Genomic DNA, 27,768 nt, shown 5'->3' on the forward strand with positions numbered 1-27,768 from the left:
CCAGAGCCAGCCTGGGCAGGTCTTCTGCCTTCTAGGAGTCAACCCTCACTTGATAATGTGAGCCCTGTACTGCTCCGGTTATAGCCTGGGGATCGAGGGGATCGGGGCGGCTGAGCCACTGCAGACACACAGTAGGCTCTTGGTGCCGGTGACAGCCCCGCCCACCCTCCCCGGACTCTCCCTCTGCAGGGCTGGGCGGGGCAGGTTAATACTAACCGGGCAGCCTCCGCCCCTCCCGGGCACTTGGGACCGGACCTGCAGGTAAGCAGGCCTTGCTGGGCGGCTCAGGGCTGGGAGGCACTGCTGCCGATACCAGGGGCCGGCACCGGGCACTGGAGGAGCGGGGGGCACTTGTCTGGGGACAGCGGGTGGTCTGTGGTTTTTCCTCTGGTTTCAGACTCCTGGGCTGGAGGCGGGGGAGAGATAGAAGGGAAGAAGGGCTTCCTCCTCTGTGGTCAGGTTGGAGCTGGCCTGGTGGACTTCAGCCCCCTCCTCCCTGGATCAAAAGACTGGACCCCCACTGACCTCTGCCCAGCTGCCTCTCCACACCGCTGGGAAGTCTAGACAGCTGTTCCTGCCAGGTTGGGCCGGAGTCTCACCAGCCTGGCATGGGGGCTGGGGGTTGGGATGAGCACTGAAGGGAGGCTTCTTCGCCAAGGTCAGCCTCGTGGGAGGCCTGCAGCCCTTCCAGGCCCAGGGAAGGAGGAGGAGGAAGGGAACTCGAAGTCCCTGCCAGCCAGCCTGGGCTCCCATTGTCTCCTTGCTTCCTCCCTATCAGCCAAGCCCAACAAGACAGGGGCATCCCCACACCCTTTCTTCGATGGAGAAACCAAGACCCAGAGAGGGTGAGCAGCTGGCCTGAGGACACACAGCCAGTGAGAGCAGGCCTGGATGACCACCGCAACCTGAGATGGGGGGGGGGTTGGGAGGGAGACACAGTGTGGGCAAGCACTGCCTCCTCTCTGGGCCTCAGTTTCCCCACATTTGTGAAATGGGAACATTGAGTAGGAGGTGGCCTGGGACCTCCGAGGTGAGGAGAGGCAAGAGAAAGCCTCTTGATCCACAAGGATGTGAGCGGTTAGGTGAGGGTGGTTGCTGAGCCAGGCCGGGGTTCCAGCACACACAGCCACTCCTCTACCTCCGTCTCCTCTCCCACCCCCTGCCCTCTGCCCTACCTCTTCCCCCTGCCCTGCCTCTGTCCCTCTGTCACTCTCTCTGCCCATTTTGGCTTCTAGCTTTGGCTCTCGCTCTCTCCCTGCTCTGTCTACTCAAAGCCACCCTGCCTCCAACCCGGACAACCTCCCCACCACTCTCATGAGGACGGGCCGGGTCCCACATCCCAGGCCCCAGGCGGGGGCCTGCAGGATTCACCAAGGACTCCGGGACAACACTGACTGGGACCCTTGTCCAGGAGCGGGTGTAGACAGGGCCCACACTGCCGGCTGGCACTGCCCGGGCCACCCTGGCCAACTCAACCCACAAGGCTGAGGCAGGCTGGGTCGATGGCCCAGCCCTTTGCAAACCAGGCGGCCACATGGACCCTGGAAGAGAGACAGGGCCCTGCTCACAGGGAGATGATACTCCAGTGGGAGTGGTCAGCACTCAAATGATAAGACACAGATAAAGCTCCACAGCTGAGCCGATGCCTGATAATGCAGTGAGGGAGCAAAGCGGAGAGCACAGGAGCGCCGGGACTGGAGGCTGCCCAGGCTCGGGTGGTCGAGGTAGGACGGGGCCCTTCCTGCCGGCTGGGGCAGGAGGCGGCCCAGCCACACACTGAGGGCACACCGGCCCCCCACCCCCACTCCCTTGGGCCTGGGACTCTCAGCTTTAGATACAAGAATTCGAGGGAAAGAGACCCCTTTGCCAGGGGCTGTCCTGGCTCCGTACCTGGGTGCGCATCTGCCACGGAGCAGATGAAGTCTTATGTGTCTCCTCCAGAGCCTTACTTAGGTTTCTGGTCTCCCGCCATCGCTGGTGGGGCCCGGGAAGCAGATATGTCTTGGAGTCTCATTTCTCCCCTTCCCAGCCCACGCGGTGGGGAGGCCCGGGCGTGAGTGGAAAGGGGTCCGGCTCAGCCCAGCCCCTGCCGCCTCTTCGTAACGCCCTCCCCTCCTGGGCTCTACTCAGGCTGGGTCCACAGTCGGCCCGGCCTAGGTTCCAATCCCAGCTCCCAGGTGACCAGCTGGGTGACGTGGGGCAAATTACTTTTCTGAGCCGCTTTAACTCATTTATAAAATGGAGATCGTCATACTGCCTACCTGGGGATTGTTGGGAGGATCTAATGGATAATGTGTATATCTTTTGCCTGGAATACCACACCAGCTCCCTAACGGATAAACAGGCTTCACTCCTACTTCTGCCCTGGCCCCACATGACTCTTCTCACAATAGCCGGTGTGATTCTGCTAAAACTCAATTAGAGCTGGTCCTCCCTCTGCCCAGGAATAGAGATTTGGGCTCAGAGAAACACCCAAACTCTTACCTACAGGGCCCTATGAGACCTGCGCTGCCCGCTCACACTGCTGCAGCCACCCCAGGGCCTTTGCACTTGCTGTTCCCTGCCCCTGCACCACTCTCCCCGGGCCTGGCTCACTCCCACACTTCCTTCACATTCCCTCTGACAACCCCATTTACATTTGCCCGCTCCTCCCAGCTTTGCTTCCCTCCCACAGCCCTTAATCACTACTGACTCGCTCTCGGTTGCTGGTTTTTATTTCACTCAGTGACTTCTCACTCTTTCCTGAGAGCAGAAATTACTGTCCAGCACACAGCAAGTGGCCAGTAAGTACTGGTCGAATGAATGAATAAGAACTGCAAGGTCACTAGAGGGAAAAGAGAAAAGAGCTACGTACTTTTTTTAAAATACTCCCAACATACTACTCATTGTGAACCACTCCCGTACTGCTCTGAACCACCAGGCCTCTGCACATGCAGTTTGCTCTGCCGAGGACATCCCCCGCCCCCGCCGCCCCCCGCCATTGTCATTGATGGCTACGTCCCCCATCAATGGGTCATTGTGTCTCCCAGGCCCAGGAGCGTGGGGCGTTTGGTGTGGCTGCCTGGAAGCAGGCCTGGGCAGGAGAGCCACACAGGAGATGGGTCATGCTGGGCCATACCACCATCATGACTGTTTTCCTGCCAAAGGAAGAGACTTGCAGAGCCAAATCACTTCCCTCAACTTACACAGCCATGTGGTGCCTGCATTAGAACCCAGACAACTCAGCTCTGTGGGGTGTGGGGATTTAGTCTTTTGGTGCATAGAACCTGTTGCACATAAAGGAGACTCAGGCTCCTTACCTGCCCACCTGCCCTTATCTCCTCAAGCCCACTGTTCCAGCCACACTGCCCCAGGCTCATTCCTGCCTCAGGACATTTGCACAGGTGGTTCCCTCTGCCTCTATGTTCTTTGGACATTTTTATTCTTTTTTTAATTAAAAAAATATATTTAAACATTTGATCCAGCTGGAATTCTTTTTTCAGGGGTGAGGGATAAGAAGTAAGAAAGAGATCCAGCTTTATTTCTTTTTTTCCCAAATGACTACCCTGGCAAGTCTTATTTTCTAACTGGTTCTATGCAGGAAAACTACATATTTATAAATGTATAACTGGACATCTGGCTGAACTCTCATTATTTTAATAGCTTTTCAGATGATAAAAGTAACCATCTTTAGCAAATCCGCCTCCTCCCTTTAGTTATTTACTTATTCCTGTTTATTAAAAATATCATTGATCGCCTCCTCTATACCCTTATTTATTTTATGCTGCCCTCTGCCATCAAGGCCTAGAGCAGTGAGTCACCGCCCCGCCCAGACTGTGCTGCCATCTGTCTCTCCAGGCATGTCTGGGGCTGTGGGGGAATGTTACTCAGACTCTAGATATCCACTACTGCTTTGACTCCACTAAGGACTATCTATCAGTATGAAATGACTCGGGGTCTTAATTTATACTTTTGGCATCAAATCCCATATCGAGAGCTCTTTGTTTCTCTCTTTCTCTCCCTCCCCCCATCTCTTTGCATTTCCCTGGAAGACCTTTGCCCCCAGGTTTACTCTTAATCTTTCTATGTCTCTTTAAGGTATACTTCAACAACTAATCATATTTGATTTTGGTTTTTGATCAAATCCCATTTGGGGCAGAACCTGAGTTTCTGAGTTGGGACATCCAGAGTAAAGGAGATAAATGTCCTCATGAGGTTTTTGCTACTATAATCAGTCTCTCTATCTCCTTGAACATCTCTCTGCACACTTGGCCACTGTTTTGCTGTATATAAAATGAGTAGCTTAAACAAGAGAACAGCTTATTTACAATGCACACAGCATTGAACAAATGGTTCAGTGGCAGGCAGAACAGAACCAGTATGGCCGCTCTGTACCACAAAGCCTTAAGGTCTAATCTCCCTCTAGCCCCCACACCATCCTTCTTAGCACAAAACGACCACTGGGGTTCTGGCCATCTCATCTGAGTTCCAGACAGCAGGACAGAGGAAGGACAGAAAGGTACGCTCCCTCATCTTTAAGGAGACTTTTCGAAGTCCCTCACAACCTCACTGGCCTGGCCTCGATCGGCTGGCAGTGTACCACTGCAAGGGAGGCTGGGAAATGCACTCCTTTAGCTCGGTGGCCATTTGCCCAACCAAAAATCTGGTCTCCGTGACAACTAAGGAAAAAGGGAAGAGTAAGTAATGGGAAGCAGCTAGCAGCCTCTGCCTTGGAATATTGTTCAACCTCTACCTTTTTGTCCTTCCCTATCGTTTCACCCAGCAGAGGCAGAACTCTGCCTGAGTTGGAGCAGGGCAGCTCTTTTTTAGTGGGATTCTGCCTGTTCTATGCCACAGTCTGGTCTCAGGTGGGAGTGAGCAGCCAAGAAGCTGCACACAACTGAAGGGGAGGGATGGCAAGGGTCCTCCCCAGGCGACAGCTGCCTGGAGCTTCCCTCCCTGGGTGCTCTCGGTGGGGGGCCCAGAGCCAGGCCTGTCCTGGGCTGTTAGTCAGGCCAGCCTCACAGGTGAGAGACAGAGCTTCAGCCACCTGCCTGAGTCCTCTAGACAGACCGTGGTAGAGCAGGACGGAAAGCAGGTCAGACTGCACTCTGCTCAGTGGAGGAAGGAAGAAAGGAGTTCATCTGGGGCTGAAGAAGGTGTTTTGTTTGTTGCCGGACGACTTTTGTTTTAATATTTATGCAGTTACATGTGTGTGGAACCCGGAAAGGAGCCGCTGAGGTTGGGACTTTCCCAGGTGAGGCCTAGCCACGGGGATGCTTCAGCAGCTTCCAAAAGAGAGCAAGGTTAGACTTGGGGGCAGGGGTTGGTCAGGAGGCCAAATGCTGCAAGGGACTGGCTCCAAATCCCACCTCCCTAGACCCCACCCTGTTTCCCATCTGTAAAAGGAAGGGCTTGGCCCCATCAACATTTCTCTCCAGAATGGTGCCTCATGGGAAACTTTTTTTTTCCTTTTTTAAAAAATTGTAATAATTTTAGTCATGTATTAAATTTAGTCATGTATTAATTTTCATGTGAATTGGACAAAAATGACCATGTCACCAAACCCGGCATTTCACCATGAGGGTGATAGCTAGCCCTCCGTAAGTACTTACCGTGCGTCAGACCCTGTTTTAAAAACATTAGCTTATTAACATTAACATATTTGCATATCATTACAATCCATAAAGTCAAGACTGTCCTCTCTTTACAGATGAGGAATAGGAGGCACAAAGAGGCAATGTCACTTGCCCGAGGTCACCCTGCTAACCAGGGGCAGAGCTGGGTGCAAGCCCAGATCTTTTTGTATGTTTAAGGCTTATTTGTACCTTTTCCTCTGAACTGTTCACATCCTTTGCCCATTCTTCTATTCAGTCTTTTTGTTCTTAATTTCTACAAACTCTTTTTTTTTTATAAGATTTTATTTATTCACTTGAGACACAGCTATACAGAGAGGGAGGGAGAGCATGAGCAGGGAGAGAGGCAGAGGGAGAGGGAGAAGCAGGCTCCCCGCTGAGCCAGGAGCCCGATGTGGGGCTTGATCCCTGGACCCTGGGATCATGACCTGAGCAGAAGGCAGATGCTTAACCATCTGAGCCACCCAGGTGCCCCATTTTCTACAAACTCTTTACATAAGAGGAAGATGTTTCTCTTGTCTATGATTTACATTGCAAATATTTCCCCCAGGTGGTCATCTTTTGATCTTACTGGTATTTCTGACCTTTTCTCTTTTTTTTTTTTTTTTGAAGAAGGTGTTTTGTTTGTTGTCGGATGACTTTTGTTTTAATATTTATGCAGTTACATGTGTCCAACTTTTCTTTGATGGTCTCTGGAATTATGAGCCACAGTTAGGGAAGCTTGCCCCTCTGGAAAGGTTAGTTATAAAAGAATTTGCCTGTGTTTTCCTTTCATAAAAAGCCAACTTGTTCACGAGAAGGGGAAAGATCAAGGAAAACCTGGGCTCCACAGCATGGTGTTTTGACAGACGGTGACCCTAACATTGCTCACCCGGCATTTTTCTCCACGGCGCCCCCTGCAGGCTGATCTGGGAGGAGGCGGCTTCGGCACAGGGCAGACATCATCATGGCCCTCCTGGTACACCTGCTGGTCTGCACCTTCGGGATGGGCTCCTGGGTGGCCATCAACGGGCTGTGGGTAGAGCTGCCCCTGCTGGTGACGGAGCTGCCCGAGGGGTGGCACCTTCCCTCCTACCTCACGGTGGTCATCCAGCTGGCCAACATCGGCCCCCTCCTGGTCACCCTGCTCCATCACTTCCGGCCCGGATGCCTTTCCGAAGTGCCCATTATCTTCACCGTGCTGGCTGTGGGCACCCTGGCCTGCACCCTCTTCGCCTTCCTCTGGAATGTCACCTCCTGGGTGCTGGACGGCCACCACAGCATCGCCTTTATGGTCCTCACCTTCTTCCTGGCCCTGGTGGACTGCACCTCTTCGGTCACCTTCCTGCCTTTCATGAGCGGGCTGCCCGCACGCTACCTGACCACCTTCTTTGTGGGTGAAGGACTCAGCGGCCTCCTGCCTGCCCTGGTGGCTCTTACCCAGGGCTCGGGTCTCACCACCTGTGTCAATGTCACTCAGCCATCAGACACCACCCCAACGACTGAAACCACCGGGAAGACTGTCTTCCTACAGGTACCCGGCATGACCCATTACAGTGCTCCATGCTTGGTCACAAGGAAGACCGTGCAGAGGGCTTGTGTTTCCTAGATGTTGGGTAGACCGGTGTTCTTGACCTGGCTGCACATCAGATCACCTACCCGGGGGACCTACTGAAACACAGCGGTGGGCCCCACCCCATCCAACCAATGAAAGAAACTCTCTGGGGCGTGGGGCTTCTCAGAGACCCTTTGAGGTCCAAAGTGTGTTGGAATCTGGAGTTTCGGATTTTAGAACACACCTGTCCTGGTCTCCAAGAGCACCTGTGACACAGCAGTCCAGCACAGTGACGTCACTGCCTACGGCCCGGGGGGCATTCCTGCCCAGTGGGCACGTAGGCTGTAAATAGACTACCTCCATTCAAGTGTGGCTGCCAACTGAGTCATGAAAAAAATCCGAACTTTCAGAGCTTTTTGCATTTCCAAATTGCAAAACAGGGATGGTGAACTTGTATTTATTCAAAAGTCCTCGGGTGATGCTAATGTACTGCCAGGGCTAAGAACTGTAGCCTTTATTTATTTTTTTTTTAAGATTTTATTTATTTATTTGAGAGAGAGATTGAGCGTGCGCGCAAGAGAGCACAAGCAGGGGGAGCAGCAGTGGGAGAGGGAGAAGCAGGCTCCCCGCTGAGCAGGGAGCCAGACACGGGGCTCCATCCCAGGACCCCGAGCACAAGGCAGATGCTTAACCGTCTGAGCCACCCGGGCACCCAGAACTGTAGACTTTAGACATTGCTTCAGTGCTTCGTGTTGTTAAAACGTCCAGCTTTTTTCCACTGTGTGGACACTTGTGAAGTTGGACACTTCACATAACGCCTGGCATTGCCCAAACCACAGAGGTCCAGCCATGGGAGCAAACCAGGGGCCCCAGGGCCACCATATCCTACAAGCACTCCACTTTTAAGTGTTTGAATTAGTTGAAGACGTGTAAATGTTTTGAAATTTCACATGCGTAGGTCTAGAGACACGGCATTTCCTGAGAAGGGATCTGGCCACACCAGACCACATCCCCACAGGACAACTTCGGGAGGGGCTGCCCCTCCTCTAATGGGATTTGTGATCTCCAGCCCTGGCGGGCGGTAGCGTGGGAAAAGGTATACCTTCTAAGTCCGAAAGTTTAGTGGACTGGCTTTGCCACATACACCCCGTGAGCCTCAGGGAAGACGAAGCGTTCTGACACCCCCAAGCCCTCCAGAACTGGGGCTAATGGTGCCCACTGCATGGGGCCGCGAGGAGGAACGCACGGGCTGACCCAGGCAAAGTGCCGCCCGAGCGCTGAGCATTTCTGATCATTGCCTGAGGAGTTCTGTGTATGTTACTCGGCCCTTACTTACTAACAATGCCTGCTATTTATTGGACATGATTATTATTGTTGTTGTTACCTGTGGCCTGACATCCCCCAGGGATCTGCCTGACCCTGGTTTTGTCTTTCCCCAGGAGGCTAACAGCACTTTGGTGTCTGACCTGACTGGGATGACACATTCCGCCGTCCATCTGGAAAGCCGCTACCTCCCAGCCAACTTCTCGCCCTTGGTCTTCTTCCTCCTGCTCTCCTTCATGATGGCCTGCTGCCTGGTTGCTTTCTTTCTCCTCCAGCGTCAGCCCAGACCCAGGGAATCTTCCATAGAAGACCTCCTCACCTCCCAGATCACCCTCCACTCCATCCGGCCACGGGAAGGGGAGGACCTGGGCCCCCCAGACCCAGGAGCTAGCAGCAAGGCTCAAGGGCATCCAGAGGAGAAAACGGCCTCCGACCACCCAGCCCACCTGCCCGTCATCTACATCCTGGTGGCTTTCGTGAATGCGCTCACCAACGGCGTGCTGCCCTCCGTGCAGACCTATTCCTGCCTCTCCTACGGGCCTATTGCCTACCACCTGTCCGCCACCCTCAGCTCCATGGCCAACCCTCTCGCCTGCTTCCTCTCCATGTTTCTGCCGCACAGGTCTGCCCCAACTGGCCCTCGGGAACTCTTGTTGGATGCATTTCGTTCCAGAAGTCAAAATTCCAAACCCCAACTGTCAGGTTCTGCGCATAGAACATGGTTTCTAGGGTTTGACTGCCTGGGTTCAAATCCCAACTCAGCCACTTCCTAGCAATGAGGTCCCGGACAAATCACTTCACCTCTCTGTGCCTCAGGGATACTTACCTGGAAAATGGGGATAATAGTAGTTCTCCCTCCTAGGATTGCCGGGAGCATAAAATGAGCTAATTTGGTAAAGATTTTAGAGTACCTGTGTAGGGCAGGTCTAGCGTAGGTGTTGACCAGCCACTGGCCCTTGAGGAGGAATGCGCAGGCAGGAGCTGAGGTTCCCATTTATAAGTGGGAACCCTGAGGCTCACAGAAAGGGTCTAATCCCATGGTCTATTTCCCAGGACTTCAGCCCTGTCCTCCCGCCTCCAGCTCACTCTGGCTCCTTTACAGCGGCAGATCTGGAAGAGTGGCTAGGCAAATTGACAAAATGCAGATTGAGCCAGCCTAGATTGGGACCTGAGATTTCAAATTTTAGTACACAACCTAAGTGGTTTCGCTGCAGGGGTTCAGACCCTGGGAGGAGACACACGGACTTTGGGGTCATGAAACTTGAGGGCCCACAACCTCCCAGCCAGCTCTCTGCCCTGCCTGCCCTCATGGGCCTCTCTGACCCTGCTCACGCCCCCCTCCCCCAGCTCAGGAAGGAGGGAGAACGAGAAGAGGAGAGTCAGACAGAAAATGTCACATTGCCAGAAAGCTGAATTTTCTCCCTTAGGGATTGAAACTGTGGAAGGAGGCTGGAGATTTCTGGGGAAGCAGAAGCAGAGTCTACAGATGTGTGGAAGAGGGGACATCCAGAATGTTAGAAATACCCAGTCTGAAAGACAGCGGCTCCAAGAATCTTGGAGCAGAAAGAGTCCTTAGAGGCAGGGGCAGGCCCTCCACTCCCACCCAGGACCCCAGGCAGCCTTGGTGTTCTGAAGAGTGTGCACAGGGAGGCCCCGGGAGGATAACCTCTAATGAAGGACAGTGTCCTCCGTTGTCACACCTAGAGCCAACGTGGGATCCCAGCCAGCCATCAGGACCCCTAGATCATGGAGACCTCAGGTTGTAGATGACACCAGAGGGGAAGGGGTCAACTGAGGCATACAGCACAGCCTGCAGTGCGAGACTCCGAGCCACATCCTTGTCAGCCCGGCTTCCTGGCTGAGGTTGGGCATGTTGCAGGAGGAAATGGGAGCCGGCGGAACACCGGGTGGGGCCCCGGGCCCGGCCCTGCGCACTCCGTTCCACAGGTTCCGGCAGCCCTGCACAGCTCCTCGCGCTGGTGAGGAAGCAGGCTCAGGGACCAGTCTTGCAGCTTCAGTGGGAAGTGGAATCTGAACCAGGTCCCCGTAGCACCAGAGTCCATTCTGTTTCTCCTGCCATGAATGCTCAGGATGTCTTAGACCAGTTTTGCCCCTCAGGAAGCTCACTGACCCGCTTGAGCCAGGTGGCCTGGAAGCTTCCATGTGGATCTGACCTCTAACCCTAGAGACGCTGACCATTCTATGCGGCGCCCCAGGGTAGGGGAGGCAGAAGTCAGGCTGCTCATCTCCTCCATTCTCCTCCTCTACTCTGCCCTAGGTCTCTGCCAGTTCTGGGAGTCCTCACAGTGCTCGGGACTGGCTTTGGGGCCTACAACATGGCCATGGCCGTGATGAGCCCTTGCCCCGTCATGCAGGGCCACTGGGCTGGAGAAGTCCTCATTGTAAGTACCCGGCCTGTGGAACTGCCTCCCTCCCTACCCCTCGCCTAGCCAAGGCGCTTTCTATTGGCCAAAGTCTTTGTGTTTGCGCCGGAAGGAAGCCCCAGGTGGGGTTGGGCAGGGGGAGGGATGCTTCTCCTTTGGGAATGGAGGCTTAGGAAGGTGAGGTGGCTGGTCCAAGGTGACATTCCAGCCTCTCCGCTGAATGCCACACTCTCCCCGCCGTGTGTACCTCAGCCCTGGCTTTCTCCCAGATGCCCTTGACTTGATCACGAGGGGCACCAAGGCTACTGGGTTCCCCTTTGCCCTGGGGGGGGGGGTGTCAACTCATGCCCTCTTAGCCCTAGGGGGTCACCCCCAAAGACTATTGAACTTAAAGGTTATTCCATGGGGTTCCCTTAGCCCAGTTAGGTCACCCTACAAGCATCCTTCTCCCCTGGGGCTCACCCCAAAGCCCCCTTCACTCTGCATCTCTGCCGCCCGGTATCCGCAGGTGGCCTCGTGGGTGCTGTTCATTGGCTGTCTGAGCTACGTCAAGGTGATGCTGGGCGTGATCCTGCGCGACCACAGCCGCAGCGCCCTTCTGTGGTGCGGCGCGGCGGTGCAGCTGGGCTCCCTCCTCGGAGCTCTGCTCATGTTCCCGCTGGTCAACGTGCTGAGGCTCTTCTCATCGGCCGACTTCTGTAGCCTGCAGTGCTCCACTTAGGACACCTGGAGCGGTCCAGGACAGGGCCCTGACCTGCCCCCATTACTAACACCTGGGAAGTTGAGCAGGGCACATGCCTAAGGTCACAAGGGCAAGTGGCAGGGAGCTGGGAGGCCCAGGCTGAGCACTTAAGCAATCCCCACCAGCTCCCCTCAGGAACGGTGGAGAACGCCACAAGGCCCCCCACGGGACCTGGAAGTGCAAAGCACAGCCCTCCCCCAGTCTGTGTCACAGTGCCCGCAACTCCATTGCACAACTGCTTCCGACTCTTGAGAGAGAGCAGGTTTGCAGCACCCAGCTGGAGGCAGGCTCAAGAGTGTCCGAAGGGCGACGGCTGAGAGGGTGAGCTAGCCCTCACAGGCTGTGAGACCTCGGGGAAGTCACTTATTTCTCTGTGCCTCGGTTTCCTAAAATGGGGATTATGATAAATAGCACCTACCTCATAGGCTTAGCACAGTGATAAAGGGGAGAAGCGCCCAGCATGTAGCAAGCCCTCTTGGGCCATTTCCTGATCTGCTGCCCGACAGAAATAACAAGGGACAATCTACACAACGTAGAAGTGGCCAGGGTGGTTGAGAGATGACCCCTGTCCCGTTTCCTTTTTCCCCCCTCTCCTCGCAGAGAAGCTTCTAAAAGACAGATGGCAAAGGGTGGGACCCTGGGCATCCTGACGCCCCAGTTCCCAATATGGATGGACGTTGTACCCCACACACCCCTTCCTGTCACCCCTCCTGACCCACAAGGTCCTGCTCCTTGGAAAGTGAGTGACCTCCTGGGAGGCAGAGAGATGATGGGGGGAGGGGCTACACCAAAACTCTGGAAGTGAGTTCCCTCCCCTCCCCCACTCACCAAGGCCAGGATTAGACCCTGAGAACCCTGGGAAGTCCGGGAAGGAGTGCATTCGCTACCTGACTGTTCTTTTGTTCTCTTTTTTTCTTTCTTTTTTTTTTTTTAGATAAACATTTCCCTGCTTTTACACTAAAATCAGCCCTCCCAAGAAAAAGTCTAACATGAACCCCAAAATCAGTATCATCAGTTTTCAGTTAGTTCTAAGGTCAAGGCTAAGCTCAGAAATTAATAGAATCAAGTGCTTAGAGAATGTCTGGTCCTGGGACTTCTTTTTCTTTAGTGGTGTCTTTGCTTGCCACCAGCCCTCTTTTAATTTATTGTGAATAAATAATGTAGTCACATGTTTCAAAAATCAGAAAATACAAAATGTTCAGCAAAAAAATTCCTTCTCTCCTGTCCCCCATCTGCCCAGTTCCTCTCAACACACACAAAGACACACACGCATGTGCACGTGCACACACACAAGCACTTTTACTAGTTTCTTGTTCACTCTTGCAGAGTTATGCAAGTACAAATACAGACCCTTTTTACAGAAAAAGTACCAAACTACTGTGTACCTTGCACTTTCGCTCAACAATTAAAATGGAGAGAAGTTTCTGGCTCTTGGTCGTGACCATATAGTATTCCATTGTGGGGAGGTACCAAATTTATGGAACCAGTCCTCTGTAGAAAGACATTTGAAGCTATTGGAGACAAAATTTAAAACAAAAATCTCCCGCCAACCAGAAAACCTCTCCACAAAGGCAGAAGAGAAAGAAAACCATTTTATTACTAAATAAGCGTTAAACCAGATTATGGGTGCACAGCACAGACAATCAACTGAAAAGCTTGCAAAGGCAGAAAGAAACCCCTCCTTTCACATCGTCCAGAAGATACAACCTACTACATCCATATTCTCAAATGGTAGCTGGTCCTCAAGGGAAGGTCACATCGTTCATCCTGAATTCGCCTAGTAAGTAATTGGGATGGCTATCGGGGTTAGCTAACTGTCTTTATCCGCAGAAAAAAGAAATTCATGTCTTCATGAGGAGGTTTTTCGCAACTTGAAGCCAAACACTGATGTTAGGCTCCTACTCTCGCCCAGAGGCTGGGTGATGGGGGCACTGACTTTCTTCACGTTTACATTATAAAGAGATGGTCTTATATACGTTATAAAGAGATGTCTTTGAGAAAAGTGATCCTGGGAGGTAAAACTGGCTAGAGGCTTATTCAGCTTTTTTTTAAAAGACTTGAATAGGAGCAGGGAAAAAATTTGCAAGTTTTCTAAAGTAGATGCTCTAAGAAAAGGGAGAGGGGATGTCTCCCTTTTTGGCACCAGGGAGAAGTTTTATTTGTATTTGCCCTGACAAGGGCATTTGGGTTGTTTTCAATCATTCCCTCCCAGAAAGGATGTTGGAGTGGATAATGAGCAAGGAGACGATCTCTCTGTACTGATGTGAGAAGATGTTCCAAGATTATTTACACACACAGAGAAAGGGGATGCAGAAGAGCATGCAGAGTACGGAGTTAGCCATGCTAATGGGTTCTGGCAAGGACTAGGGGACAGGGTGACAGGGTATTTGGAAAAGGCACCTCCGTGAGTGATGATGTTGAACTTCTTTCCATGAACCTGTCGGCCATAAGTATGTCCTCTTTGGAAAAATGTCTGTTTGGGTCTTTGGCCCATTTTTTTAAAAATATATTATTTATTTGAGAGAGACCCTAGCACGAGTGGAAGAGCAGAGGGAGAGGAAGAAGCAGACTCCCCACTGAGCAGGGAGCCTGATGTGGGGCTCCATCCCAGGACCCAAGATCATGACCTGGGCCGAAGGCAGACGCTCAACCCACTGAGCCACCCAAGCACCCTCTTTTGCCCATTTTTATTTGTGTTTGGACCTCTCTATGGTTTTGCTTTCACCCACCATCCTTGGAGGTCTTTATGACATCGACAGCCTTTAAGCGAAGGCTCATGAGTCCGCTCTCCACAGTCTCCTCCGTACAATGGGGACAATAAGAGCATCTCCCAACCGGGGTTGCTGTGAGGGTTGCACGACCTTATTAATAAGTGCAGTGAGCTTAGCGCCACACCCGCAAACAGCAAGTGCTCAATAAATGTCATTAAAAGCTTCTACTTTCTGAGAACATCTACTAAAGACCCTGGATGGCCCTCCCGCCCCTGCCCTCCCCAAGTTAAACCCGGTTGCTAGGGTGACTGAGTCACCTGCCCTCTCTGCCCTCCAACCAAATAAGTTCCCTGAAGAATGAGCTCAGGACTCTGGATTCAGCCTGGGGTTGGCAGCAGGTGGGCGGGTTCCCCTAGGATGTCCCTGAGCTGGTATCTTAGGGCAGTGGGAGGGAAGGGGGCAAAGCCAGAAGGAGGGTGTGCTCCCGGCAGCAGAAACTGACTTGCAAAAGCTGTGGGGTGGGGGGCAGCAAGCAGCTTGCAGAGGGAGGGACCTTAGAGGCCAAGGTTATGAAGGGGTGGAGGGTTGTGTTGGCCTGTATGGGGTTTGGGGGTGGGTAGTGACATTGCAAGGACCACAGCAGATGCGAACAGGTTCAGAAACTACTACAGGCACCCTGGGGGGGCGGGGAGCAGTATAACACACAGACTGAAATACACGATTTGTCCTTTCTGTTGGCCTCCTTAGAATTTTTTCTGGTGATGGATGACTGACTGAGCATAGGGTCTGTACAGAAAAAGGACAGGGTGACCCTCCTTTCATCCCAGGGTAGTGGATGGGAGCTGAAGGGGTATGAATATGGGGAGGAGTGGGGTTCTAGCTTCTGCCCAGAGAACCAGAGCAAGAGGGGCTGCTATGGTTTGAAGTTGGCCACCCAAAATCCCGAAGTGGGGGGTCCCCAGAAGACATTCCCTCCCACCATTTTTCTGGAGTAGTGAACTCTGAGAGACATTTACCCAGAGCCTCCTAGACCCGAGCACAGAGAGTGCCTCTCCCTAAGAAGGGCTCAGCAAATATAGTTTAGGGGTGAGCAGAATGGCACCTCCAAAGATGCACACACCCCAATTCCTGAAACCTGTATATATGTTACATTGCATAGCAAAAGGGACTTTGGTGATGGAGTCAAGGTTACAGACCTTAAAACAGATTATTTTGGATTACCTGGGTAGGCCCAATCTAATGACATGAGACCTTAAAAGCAGAGAATGGGAAGAGATTCAGCAAAAGGTAGGAAGAAAGAGGCAGCATCATACAATTCAATATAAAAAAAAAAAATCCCATTAAAAATGGGCAAAAGACCCGAACAGACATTTTTCCAAAGAAGACATATTTATGGCTGACAGGTTCATGAAGAAAAGTTCAACATCACTCATCATCAGGGAACTGCAAATCAAAACCGCAATGAGATAGCACCTCACAACTGTTAGAATGGCTCATATCAAAAAGACAAGAGATGACAAGTCTTGGCGAGAATGTGGAGAAAAAGGAACCCTCGTGCCCTGTTGGTGGGAATGCAAACTGGTGCAGCCCCTCTGGAAAACAGTATGGAGGTTCCTCAAAAAGTTAAAAATAGAGCTACCCTAGGATCCAGCCATCCCGCTTCTGGGTATATATCTTTTTTTTTTAATTTTTTATTGTTATGTTAATCACCATATATTACATAATTTGTTTTGGTGTACTGTTCCATGATTCATTGTTTGTTCATAACACCCTTTGGGTAAATATCTTAAGGAAATAAAATACAGGGGTGCCTGGGTGGCTCAGTTGGTTAAGCGACTGCCTTCGGCTCAGGTCATGATCCTGGAGTCCCGGGATCGAGTCCCGCATCGGGCTCCCTGCTCGGCGGGGAGTCTGCTTCTCCCTCTGACCCTCTTCCCTCTTGTGCTCTCTATCTCTCATTCTCTCTCTCTAATAAATAAATAAAATCTTTAAAAAAAAATTTAAAAAAAGGAAATAAAATACCTCTACCAAAGAGAGCTCTGCACTCCATGTTCATGGCAGCACTACTCACAGTAGCCAAGACATAGAAACAATCCCACCGTCCATCCACAGATGAATGGATAAAGAAAATGTATTATGCAGACATGACTATTATTCAGCCTTAAAAAAAAAAACAAAAGGAAATGTTGCCATTTGTGGCAACATGGATGGGTCTTGAGGGCATTCTGCTAAATGAAATTAGTCAGACAGAAAAAGACAACTACTATTCCATCTCACATGTGGGATCTAAAAAAAATGGAACTCCCAGAAACTGAGAGTAGATGGGTGGTTGCTGGCGGCTGGTGGGGGCAGGGGGAATGAGGAGATGTTGGTCAAAGGATACAAACTTACAGTTATAAGAGGAATGCTTTCTGGGGATGCAATGTAGAGTGGGGTGACTATAGTTAACAATACTGTATTGTACACTTGAAAGTGGCTAAGAGAGTAGATCTTAAATGTTCTCACTACACACACACACACACACACACACACACACACACACACACACACACGTGCTCAAACTCCTCCTCTGGAAGTGAAAAGAAGGAACAAAAAAATGAGTGCTTTTGTAGGCAGGATGGGATTTACACATGCGCAGACTAATGGTATCATTTTAAGAATGATCAGCAGAGGGGTCAAAACTTGCCAGAGAGGGTCTGGGACACACATCATCATCTTACAACTCTGATTTTCCAATGGAATGGCCTTTCCTGATTGTCTTCATGATGGCGACGGGGAAAAGTCTGGAGGAAATGCCATGGTAAATGTTGATGTTGCCAGGACTCTGCCTTCCATCTGGAAATGGCTTTCAGTTGAAAATTCCGTATGTGCAGAGGCAGCTAGCTCCTGGCTATGCCTGAAGAAAGACAGTCTGCTCTGTTACAACTAGCAGTTTGGCCCAAGCCAGCGTCCTCTGGGTCCCTGGGTTCAATGGTTAGAATGTAAGATACAGAACTGTCTTGATGGAGGAAGCTATTATTATTAACAGAATGAATTCTATGCCTGGTGATGGGTATTAAAGAGGGCACGTTCTGCGTGGAGCCCTGGGTGTTATACACAAACAATGAATCATGGAACACTACATCAAAAACGAATGATGTAATATGTGATGATTAACATAACAATAAAAATTTTAAAAGAATGAATTCTATGGTGTCCATTCTCCCATTTCTTTCGTAGTCCTAGAACCCCTGACTTTCAGCTGGGTGCGTGGCAGCCCAGAGTAAAGACCCCAGTTACCAGGCTTCCCTGTAGTAAGGGATGGCCACGTGACTGCATTCAGACAAATGGGATGTTACCAACGATAATGTGCACAGCTTCTGGTTGTATATTTAAAAGGAAGAGGCGGGATCTCCATTTCCCATTTCCCCTTCCTGCCGCTAGTAATGCAGATGTGATAGCTGGATCTGGAGCAGTCATCTTAGACCATGAGGAGGAAGCCACAGGATGAGAAAATACAGCAAGAATATAGAAGGAGGCTGCAATCCTGATGATTATGGAGCCACTATTCTACGGGGAACCCAGGTTTAATGTGGCAGAGAAATAAACTTCTATGTTGTTTAAGCTTCTACAATGTGGGGGACACTTTGTTAGAGCAGCAGAATTCTCATATTCATATGGATATGTTTCTATATGTACGTATATGCCTACACACACACACACACACACACGGTCACACAGAAGCCTGGAAAGACATACACCAACATGTTAGCCTAGTTAATTCTGGAGAAAGGAATTTCTGGTGATTTTTTTTTCTTCTTGACACTTTGCTGTACTCTGAATTTTTTTCTTTGAGTATGTGTTATCTCAAAACTCAATAAAAATATAAGTCTAAAGAAAGGGAGGGTCCTATAAATAGATCCTATTGTTTAAATCACCTTCATCTGCTTCATATGAGCCTCTATAGGTCACACACACACACACACACACACACCCTTAGATTTTATGGAATATTTGGCTTTGTTTCCTGTGGGTTGTGGAACTTTTTTTTCAGGTGTTCTTTTTACTGAACAGAATCTTGAAGACGGTCCCACGTCCCTGTGTATAGGGTGACCTCATTTCTCATACCCAGTACAAAGCACTTCCTGGCTGTGCATGCCAGGGTTTACAGAATAGCTGCTGTTGGTGGACATCTGCATTGTGTCTGATTTTAAGCTACTGAAAACAACACAGTGATGAAAGTCCTCAGAACTGCCTCTCTATGCACTGGTGTGAGGCTTTGAAGTCTAACAAACGTGGGTTCTGATCTGGTTCCCCTGCTTATTTGCTGTGTGACCTCAGGCAATTTACTGTCCATCTCTGCGTCTCTGTCTCCTTACCTGTATAATAGGGAAAGTAAAGAAGCTTGCCCCATAAAATCATTGTGAGGATAAGAACAACTGAAACTTATCACATGCTTACTGCATGCTGAGTACTTTTCCAAGGGCTTCCTATGAGTTAACAAACTTAGTGCTCACAAAAGGGTGATGTGAAGTCATGCTTAGACAGATGCCCTGAGAGTTTTCTACAAACTTCCAGCTTTTTAATTTTTTTTCACTTTTTTTTTAATGATTGCTTTAGGCTTACCATGTACATCTTCACTTGTCAGACTCTATTTCAGATTTATACTACCTTAATGGCAGATGCAGAAATGTTACTCCTATATAGCTGTATGCCTTCTCCCTATTTGTACTATTCTTGTTATATACATTACATCTCACGTGTCACCAACCCCACAACATCCCTCTAGGAGTGCTTGCTAGCAAGAAGGAAGGGGAGGGGAAGGCAGAGATAATTGTTGGTTAGATCACCTGCTTCCCCCCAACACTGCCCCAGACTTAAGAGCTAACAGCAGCCCTCCCTCCAAAGAACTGAAGGAGGTCCTTGTCCGCCAGTCGCCATGCACACGGCCCGTACTGGCTTACAAAGATCTGGCCTGCCAGTGCTCAAGACACCCTCCGTTAGGTCCTCAACCTGCGGTAACACATTGCCCTTCTCTGAGGTTCCCCTTTGACGTTGCAAATCCCATTGCCATCACCCCCTTCCCTCAGATGGGAAAACAAGAACATTCACCCGCCTCCTAGGCTGATTTGGAATATTCATAAATAACATTCATTGAGAGAACATTTACATGGATGCTTGCATTGAATCCTTAATGAAAAAGGGAATTGTCTTCTGGATGAGATGAATGAGGCTCAAGGAGGTTAAGTAACTGAACCAGATCACACAGCTGGTAAGTGATAGGGCTGGACTTTGAACCCAGACGATCTGGCTCCAGAGCCAACAGGTGTGATCACTCCACCACGCTGCTCCCTGGAGGTAGTCTCTAGAGGACCCATTTTGTCCTGGCAGCAGGAAATGTTTAACATCTCTAAGGGGAAATCATCCTATTTGTACCATTGCCAATTTCCACAGTGTAAATACTCTCCCTGTTGCTGATTTCAAGCTACAACTATGATGTTGAATGCAGCGTTGGCAAATATGCACATAATCAGCTCACCCGGGTTGGTGCAAGTCACCAGATGGAGCAGACTGAAAGCCTGAGGCAGGGATGAACAGGAAGTGGGTGAGGGAGAATGGAGGGTCTTTAAAGAGAGGTTGCCCACTAACAGTTCACAGGGGCTTCCAGCAATCCATCGGAAGCGCTGTGACTCCAGTCTGACAGGTGAAGACACTGGGGCTCAGTGAGCCATGTGCATTTGTCCAACAATTACTGAGCACACACCCTGAGTGGGTCCTGGCGAGAAGGGACCAGTCCTGGGGATACGCAGATGACACAGGCCAGGTTCTAGCCTGCCCGATGGAGCCAGTGGCCCCACAGACATGTACCCATGCCTCAGGGTTTCCATTCAAGCGGGTAGCAGGACAGTTTAGAGTGTGGATTCTGGTCCTAGACCCCTTGGCTTCAAGTCCAGACTCTACCATTCACTGGATGTATGACCTTGGGCTAGTTCCTTAACCTCTCAGTACCTCCGTTTCCCCATCTGTAAAAACAGTACCTACCTCAAAGCATTTCTAGAAGGATGATAGGAATGAATGCAGGTAAAGGGCTCAGAACTTTACTTATTATGATGCATAATAAATGTTCCATAAATGTTAGCTGTTTTTATCACATAACTTCAGAAATACAACTGTGTGTGCCCAGAGAGAGGGAGAGAGAGAGAAGGGAGAACAATGTACATAGTGTGGGTGATTCTGCCTGGACATAAGCCCAGCAGCGAGCAAGATGCGGGGGGCGTGGGCAGAATCCCACACATCTGAGTGAGAGCTGAATGGAAAATCAGAGTTTGCAAACCTCTACAATCGCTGCCACACACTGACCGTCTTTCTGTCCAGTGTGCTTATTACTGCAAAGGATTCATTCAGAAAACTGTACTTTATGGGTGATTTAAAGGATTTTTTGGAGTTTTAGAAAATTGTCTGTTTCTAGCATTTTCTCCTCACATTAGAACCTAATGCCCATGTTAAATGCTCTCCCTGCAGTGACTATATTCAAAATGGTAAGGGCCAAAATAAATGGGTAAGGATTTTCCAAATGTTGCCCCACTGGTGGTTGGGGGAGCCAGACTGAGACCCCAGCCTCGGGATTCTCATTCTAGTGCTCTTCCTTCTTCAATCTGGGTCCTGGGGGACAGCCCTGACATTCTTCCCAGGACCCCAACCTCAGCTCCTGGCTCCTCTCTAAGTAAAGGGGAACGGCAAGTCCAGAACTTGAACTCACCCTAGGAGGGTGTTTGGAGTGGGGGGAAAGGGGATGTGGATGTGAACCCCAGCTAGTAGCTGGTTCTGTGTGACCTCCCTTGAAGCTCAGGCTCTACAGAGAAAGGTTGATACCTACATTGGTGTCGCGCGCGCGCGCGCGCGCGTGTGTGTGTGTGTGATGCACACAGCCGTGCCCAAAGGCCTATCCCCTTCCCCTCAAGCCGGTGGTCGGCTCTGGATGCAATGTAGATTTGGGCCAGAAGGTGGCGCTGCAACCCAAGAAGCGGAAATGGGCAAGAAAGGGGTGTGCCTGGAAGGTGGATCTTTTGGGGTCCTGCAGAAGGCGGCTCCATTCAGAGTGGATGTAAGAGTCCAGGCCCCAGGAATGCCTGCCCATGGCCACATAGGCAGCTACCTAGAGGCTCCCATACTTGTATGAACGGGAGGGAGACCTCCCCATATGGCTTCTCCTTGAATCCTCACAAAAGCTCTATGGATAGTGTCAATATGATCCCATTTTACAGGTGAAGAAACTGAGCCGAGAGAGGCAAAATCACCCGCACCGGTGATTTTGGACACAGCATGTCCATGGCAGAGCTAGGATTTGATCTTAGCCCATAATATTAAGAGCCAGCCCTTATGTAATTCCTGCGTGTGCTAATACTGTCCTAACCCTTCTGCACATATTAAGTCATGAAATCCTCACGATAGCCCTATGAGGTATGTATTAGTATTTTTAGTTTCCTGTTATGGAAGAGGAAATAGAGGCACTAAGAGGTTAGACAAATTGCCCATGACCGCACACCCGGAACACTAGACCTGTGCTCTAAACCAGGACACACGCCCAGCCCCGCCCCGCCCTGCCCCTGCGGGGAATGCACACGGGCACACCCCTTCCCACACGCATGCGCTTAGACCGGGGCGGGGGAGGGGGGGGCGCTCCAAACTGTACGAAGTACGAGGACCCCCGGGTGCTATGAAGTGACCAGGACCACACCTGGCCTCGACACCACCCTCTCTGTCCTGGGCCCTCGGGAGCCACTCCTCCGCGTGAGGGAGAGACCTCCCCTCAGAAAGGCCCTAATAAACACCCTGCTTCCCCAAAGAGGCCTCCTCCTCAAAGCCTCTTGTAGGCCCCCAGAGGCCATGGGGTCACCTCTCCCATGGCTGTTCCACCTATGCAGTGAGGGGAAGGAGGGAGGCAGGGAGACCAGTGGGGAGGCTCGGCAATGACCCAGGAGAGTACAGATGGTGGCCGTGGACCCAGGTGGTGGTTTTGGAGGTGGGAGGAAGTATTCGGATTCTGGATATGTGTTGAAGGGTGAAGTAACAGAATTTGATGAATCTGATGTGTGGGTGTGAGAGAAATTGTGATTATATGTAATAAAATGTATTACATACATTCCATAATAAGGTATTCATTGTCAGATGCTGTGTAACAAATTATCTCAAAACTTAACGACTTTCTCTGCAAGCAAATACCCCGTGAGCTGAAGCAAGTCACCCAGTTTGGCTCTCCGCTCTTTCACTTTCTCTTCCTTCTTCAGCTCATGCCAAGCCCTGCCCTATACGCTGGGGATGCTGTGCGGAGCAAAACCCAAAGGCGCTTGTCCCATAGAGCTCACCCCTTGGGGAACCAGACGTTAACATGATATCAGAGGTGACAGAGTAGCTTTCACACCCGGGGACATCAGCAGGCAGCCCCAGGCCCCACCCAGCCCTTAGGCCTGCCACCTTAGCTCCTCACAGCATGATCTAAAAGTCCGCAAGGGTTTCCAGCACTTTAAAAAACAAGGAGACAACTTCAACACATAGATTTACAGCTAGTTTTGAAAAATTGGAAGCTCCGACCACGTGGGGTGGCTTCCCCCGCTGGTGGATGTCACCTGGATCCGGGCACCAGACCCCACATGCCTCTGGCCTTGGTTGCTGGTGGTTCAGCTGAAGGGGCTGCTGTACCTAAGACTTCCCCACCCCCAGGGGCAGCCACTCCAAAGCCTGGTCAAGGCAGGGGGAAGAGGCCTGACCTCCCTGTCTCACAGTGTGACATCTCTGAAGGGCTGTCCCAGCTCCAAAGCTCCTGACAGGACTGGGGACTGGCCGAGGCCGCTGCTGCAAATGCCTGACCCTGCTTCCCTCCTTCCCCTAAGATCCTAAGGCCACTCCCTGGAAAGCCACCTGCACTCAAACCTCTACCTTGCTGTTTCCTGCAGACCCCGACCTTCAAGATGGGCACATGCCTGCCAGCTCCCCAGAGCCCCTGCCTTGCCCACCTGGCCCACCTGGCCTTGGAGTTTTGTGGCGCTGGTTATGTCCTGGCCTCCCCACAGTGATAACAGAAGAAAGAGCTGACATTTCTGAGGCAGGGAGCACACATTCTCGTGCGAGGCATCGTTCTCGTTCAATCCTTGCGATAACCCTGTGATCATTACGTACCTATGTAAATGGCCAAGACAATTTTTTCATCTGACAATACTAGGCGCTGGTGGGAATGTGAAATGGTACAGTCCTGTTGGAAAAGTTCATCGGTTTCTTGTAGAATTATAAATATACTTACAGTATGACCCAGTAATTCCACTGTTAGATATCAACCCTAGAAAAAGGACAACTTATGTCCCCACAAAGACCTGTGTGCACAGGTTCATAGCACCATTATTTATAATCGTGCCAAACTGGAAATAACCCAAATGCCTTTCAACTGGTGAATGAGAAATAAGTCGCTGTGTATCCATACGCTGGAATACTACTTAGCAATTAAAAGGAACAGACTTCTGAGAAATGTAACATGAATGAATCCCAAATGCGTTATGCCGAGTGAAAGAAGCCGAGTCAAAAATCTACATACTGTGGAATCCCGTTTATCTAACACTCTTGCAAAGGCAAAAGTACACGAGCAGAAAACAGGGCATGGTTGCCAAGTGTATTCATTTCTTACAGCTACTAGAACAAAGTACCACAAACTGGATGGCTTAGAACAACAGAAATTTACTCTCTTACGGTTCCCAGGCCAAAAGTCTGAAATGAAGGTGTCTGCGGGGTTGCACTCCCTCAGAAGGCTCCATGGGAAAAGGTGTTCCTTGCCTCTTCCAGTTTCTGGTGGCTCCAGCCAGTCCCTGGCTTGTGGCCACAACCCTCACTCTCTGCCTCCATGGTCACCAGCCTCCCCCTCTGCAAGTTTGCTTCTCTGTCTCTCTCTCTCTCTCTTTTTTTTTTTTTCAGTAAGCCCTTCACCCAATGTGGCGCTTGAACTCACGACGCCAAGATCAGGAGTCGCGTGCTCTACCGACTGAGCCGGCTGGGGGCACCTGCCTCTCTCTCATAAGGACCTAGGTGATGGCACTGAAGGTCCACCTGGGTAATCCAGCCATCTCTTCACCTCAAGATCCTTCATTTAATCACATCTGCAAAGATCCCTTCTCCAAATAAGGTAACATTTACAAAACTCAGGGACTAGAACTCCATGTCTTTGGATTTGGGGGGCCCTTATTCAACCAGGGATTAGGGGGAAATGATATTGACCCCAAAGGCGCATGAGGGAACTTTCTGGGGGAAATGTTCTATGTATCCGTGTGGTGGTGGTTGCATAGTGAGACATTTGTCGGGACCCCCCAACGTGCCCCAGTTCTCAGTGGCAGCGCTGGGGATGAATGATTTAGGCTGACACCCAGGCCACTCTCAAGGTAATCAACACACTATTTATTATTGGGGGAGAAAATGAGGCAGGGGTGCGGCCTCTGGGCTTCGATGCTAACAATTAAGCAAAAAAGCTTGAAAGCAACAGGAATAAATGAGCTCCCCCTCCGCGGTGACATTTCACGATTCTACAATTCTTTGACTTTCAGACTGTGCTTCAGAATTCCGTGAGGCTGACGATGCTGCCCACTTTGGAGCCCAGAGGGCAGTTGTCTGGGATGCTCTGGCTGGGAGGGGAGGGGGGGGAGGGGAGGATGGGGATGGATGGAAATAACAACAGGGGGGCGGGCTCTGACCCCTCTCCCCACAGAGTACTGGCCTCGTCCCCAAGGATAAGGCCTCTGTCCCCTCCACTCACTCACCCCAGCTGAGGCCACACGCCCCCACCAGAGGCGCCCCCCCACCTCCGCCTCATTGTGTGAAGGGCTCAGATGGAGGGGCAGCCCATTAACCCCTTCCTGGCCTCATTGCTTCACTCTGCAGCTGTCGCACCCGCGGCCTCAGGCCTGAGCCGGGAAGAGGACCCGGTAGTTAATCACAATTACAGCCGCAGTGTCAGCTGTGAAGCTGGCCTCCTCCATCGGCTGCCAGCCGGCCCCGGCCGAGGGGTGACCCGCATCAGCCCCACAGCAGGTTCTGAGACCTACGGAGGCAAAGACAGGACAGTCCCTTCCTGCTTCAGTCCTGGGGACTTCCCCCAAAGACCCCAGCAAGGTGTCCGCCATCATCAGGCCTGCATCCAGTAGCTTTCAAACACGCCAAGCCCCGCGCCTGCCCCCAGCACCTCCGCCTGCTACTTACACGGTGGGGTCCTCATCTTGTCCGTCTCCACTGAAACATCACCTCCTCCAAGATGCCTTCCCTGACCACCCTGGCTAAGGTGATGCTGTTCCCAGTCACTCCCTGCCACACGCCCTGTTTCATGTTTTGTTTTATTTTTCCAAAGTGCTCGTCACTACCCGTAATTGTCTTAGGTGTTGACTGGTTTAGTGTGTATAAAGTTCCCCAGGGCTCAAGTCCCACATTACCACGAACTGGGTGGTTTAAGGCAACAGAAATTTCTTCTAGTTCTGAGGCGGGAAGTCTGACATCGGGGTATCGGCAGGGCCTTGCTCTCTCTCAGGGCTCCAGGGGAGGACGCCTCCTAGCTCCTTGCCGGGGTTGCCCGTGGTCCTTGGTGTGCGTGGGCCTGTAGGCCCGTCACTCCACTCTCTGGCCACATCGCCACCGGAGTCCTCCCTGGACGTCGGTGTCTGTGTCCAGATTTCCCTCCTCTCATAAAGACACCAGCCCATGGATTAGGGCCCACCCTTACCCAGCACAACCTTATACTTTATATCTGCAAGGACCCCATTTCCGAAGGTCACATTCACAGGAACCAGGGGTTAGGACTTGGACATATCACATAATCCCACAATGGTGTGTTTTCTCTCTGTGTTCTAAAAGGCCCCGTTGGTCTTCTCATGAAACGTATTCTCTGGGCAGCAAATACTTGATTTTAAAACAACACATTTTATCAAGGCCTTTGCCCTAGGCCAGAGCTGGGCCTGGGGGGAGAGGACTCCGTCAGAATCTCTGGGCGGGAGGAGCCCTCTACCTGGAGGAGAATAGACATGGAAGCAGGTTTCTCCCCAGAGATGGCTCCCATCTGTCTCCGGGGACCCAGGAGGCCAGCTCACAGCTAGCACCAATAAACACAGTGGTCTGGACCAATGAGGAAGGGGCGGGGCAGAGTGCTGCAGGACCAAGGGGGACAGGGGAACCCACTCAGACTGGGGACTGGGGAGAGCTTCACCAGCAGCCGAGCCTTCCGGGACAGGAGCGGCTGAGGGCACAGCATGGGCACAAAGAACTGAGAGAGCCTGGAGCTGAGCTGTCTGTGGGGAGTGGCAAGTAGCTGGAGAGGGTACTGCTGGGGTGGTTGGGGGGGTGGGCAGGTGAGGCAGGGAGAGCTCAGAGTTTGAACTTTGCACTGATGGCAAGGGGGGAGCCATCGAGGGGTTTAAAGCAGGGGCTTGTCGATGTCAAATTTGCACATAACCGATCTCTTCCTTTTCAGTTTCTATTTACATAGTACATTCACCTGTGTCTTTCAGGGTCAACAGGTGCAACAGGATATGGAGAAAAGTCCCCCTCTTTCCCAGCCCCAGCCACCAGTTTCCCTTCCATAGGCAACCACTGTTACCGGCCTGTCCCAGAGAGTCTGTGCAGATACAAGCAAATTCCTTTTCATTGTAAACATAAAGGATAGCATCATTTACTCGCTGTTCCGCACCTTGCTTTATAAAAAATATTGAGGTATAATATACATACAGAGAAACGCATTCGTGTAACCAACACTCAGTTGTGATACACAACATTTCCAGCTCCCCAAGTTTGTTCATGCCCCTTCCCAATCAATCCCTCCATTCCCAGAGGAAGCCACCGTATCTGGTTTCTGGTACCATGGCTTGACTCACTTCACCTGTTCTAGAGTTTGATATAAAGAGCATCATTGTAGCAAGTTGTTTTTTGTGTCCAGCTTGTTTTTGCTCAGCATGCTTTGAGATTCTTCCTAGTTGTTGCACATGTCTGTAGTTCACTCATGTATCCTGCAGTGTAGTATCCCAAGATATGGATTCATCAGTTTGCTTATCCATTCACTAGCTGATGGACAGTGGGCTGTCTCCAGTTGTCTATTACAAACAACTGTTATGAACATTTGCATATAAGTCCTTGTGGGCACATATGTTTTGATTTGGTGTGGGGGGAGCAGAAACCTAGAGACGAAGTTGCTGGGTCATGGATAGGTGTATGTTTAACTTTATAAGAAGCTGCCAAACTATTTTCCAAAGTGGGATGTGTGAAATACCATTTCATATCAGTGCATAGTGAGCTTGGTCATTTATGTTCATGGCTGCATAGTGTTCCCTTTTACGGATGTCCCCAAATTTGTTTAACAAGTCCCCTATTGAACTTGTTTACAGTTTTCTGCTGTCACCAACAATGCTGCAGTGAATAACCTTGTAGGTATGTCACATGGCTGTGCACCTGTAAGACACACTCC

At 51.0% G+C, this 27,768-nt stretch overlaps 2 protein-coding genes across 2 annotated transcripts in view; one reads left to right on the forward strand and one right to left on the reverse strand.

Annotated features, from left to right (window-relative positions):
- FAM110A (family with sequence similarity 110 member A) overlaps positions 1–27,768 on the reverse strand; it is a 122,222-nt gene that overhangs the window by 33,330 nt on the left and 61,124 nt on the right. The gene's annotated exons all lie outside the window — the stretch shown is intronic.
- On the forward strand, positions 1,667–13,601 carry SLC52A3 (solute carrier family 52 member 3). Its single transcript, XM_027620765.2, has 5 exons — positions 1,667–1,724; positions 6,518–7,128; positions 8,589–9,094; positions 10,751–10,874; positions 11,365–13,601. The coding sequence occupies exons 2-5, from the start codon at positions 6,562–6,564 to the stop codon at positions 11,575–11,577; spliced, it is 1,410 nt and encodes a 469-aa protein (XP_027476566.1). The 5' UTR covers positions 1,667–1,724; positions 6,518–6,561; the 3' UTR covers positions 11,578–13,601.

The sequence above is a fragment of the Zalophus californianus genome, chromosome 8, assembly GCF_009762305.2.
Source record: "Zalophus californianus isolate mZalCal1 chromosome 8, mZalCal1.pri.v2, whole genome shotgun sequence".
Taxonomy (NCBI): domain Eukaryota; kingdom Metazoa; phylum Chordata; class Mammalia; order Carnivora; family Otariidae; genus Zalophus; species Zalophus californianus.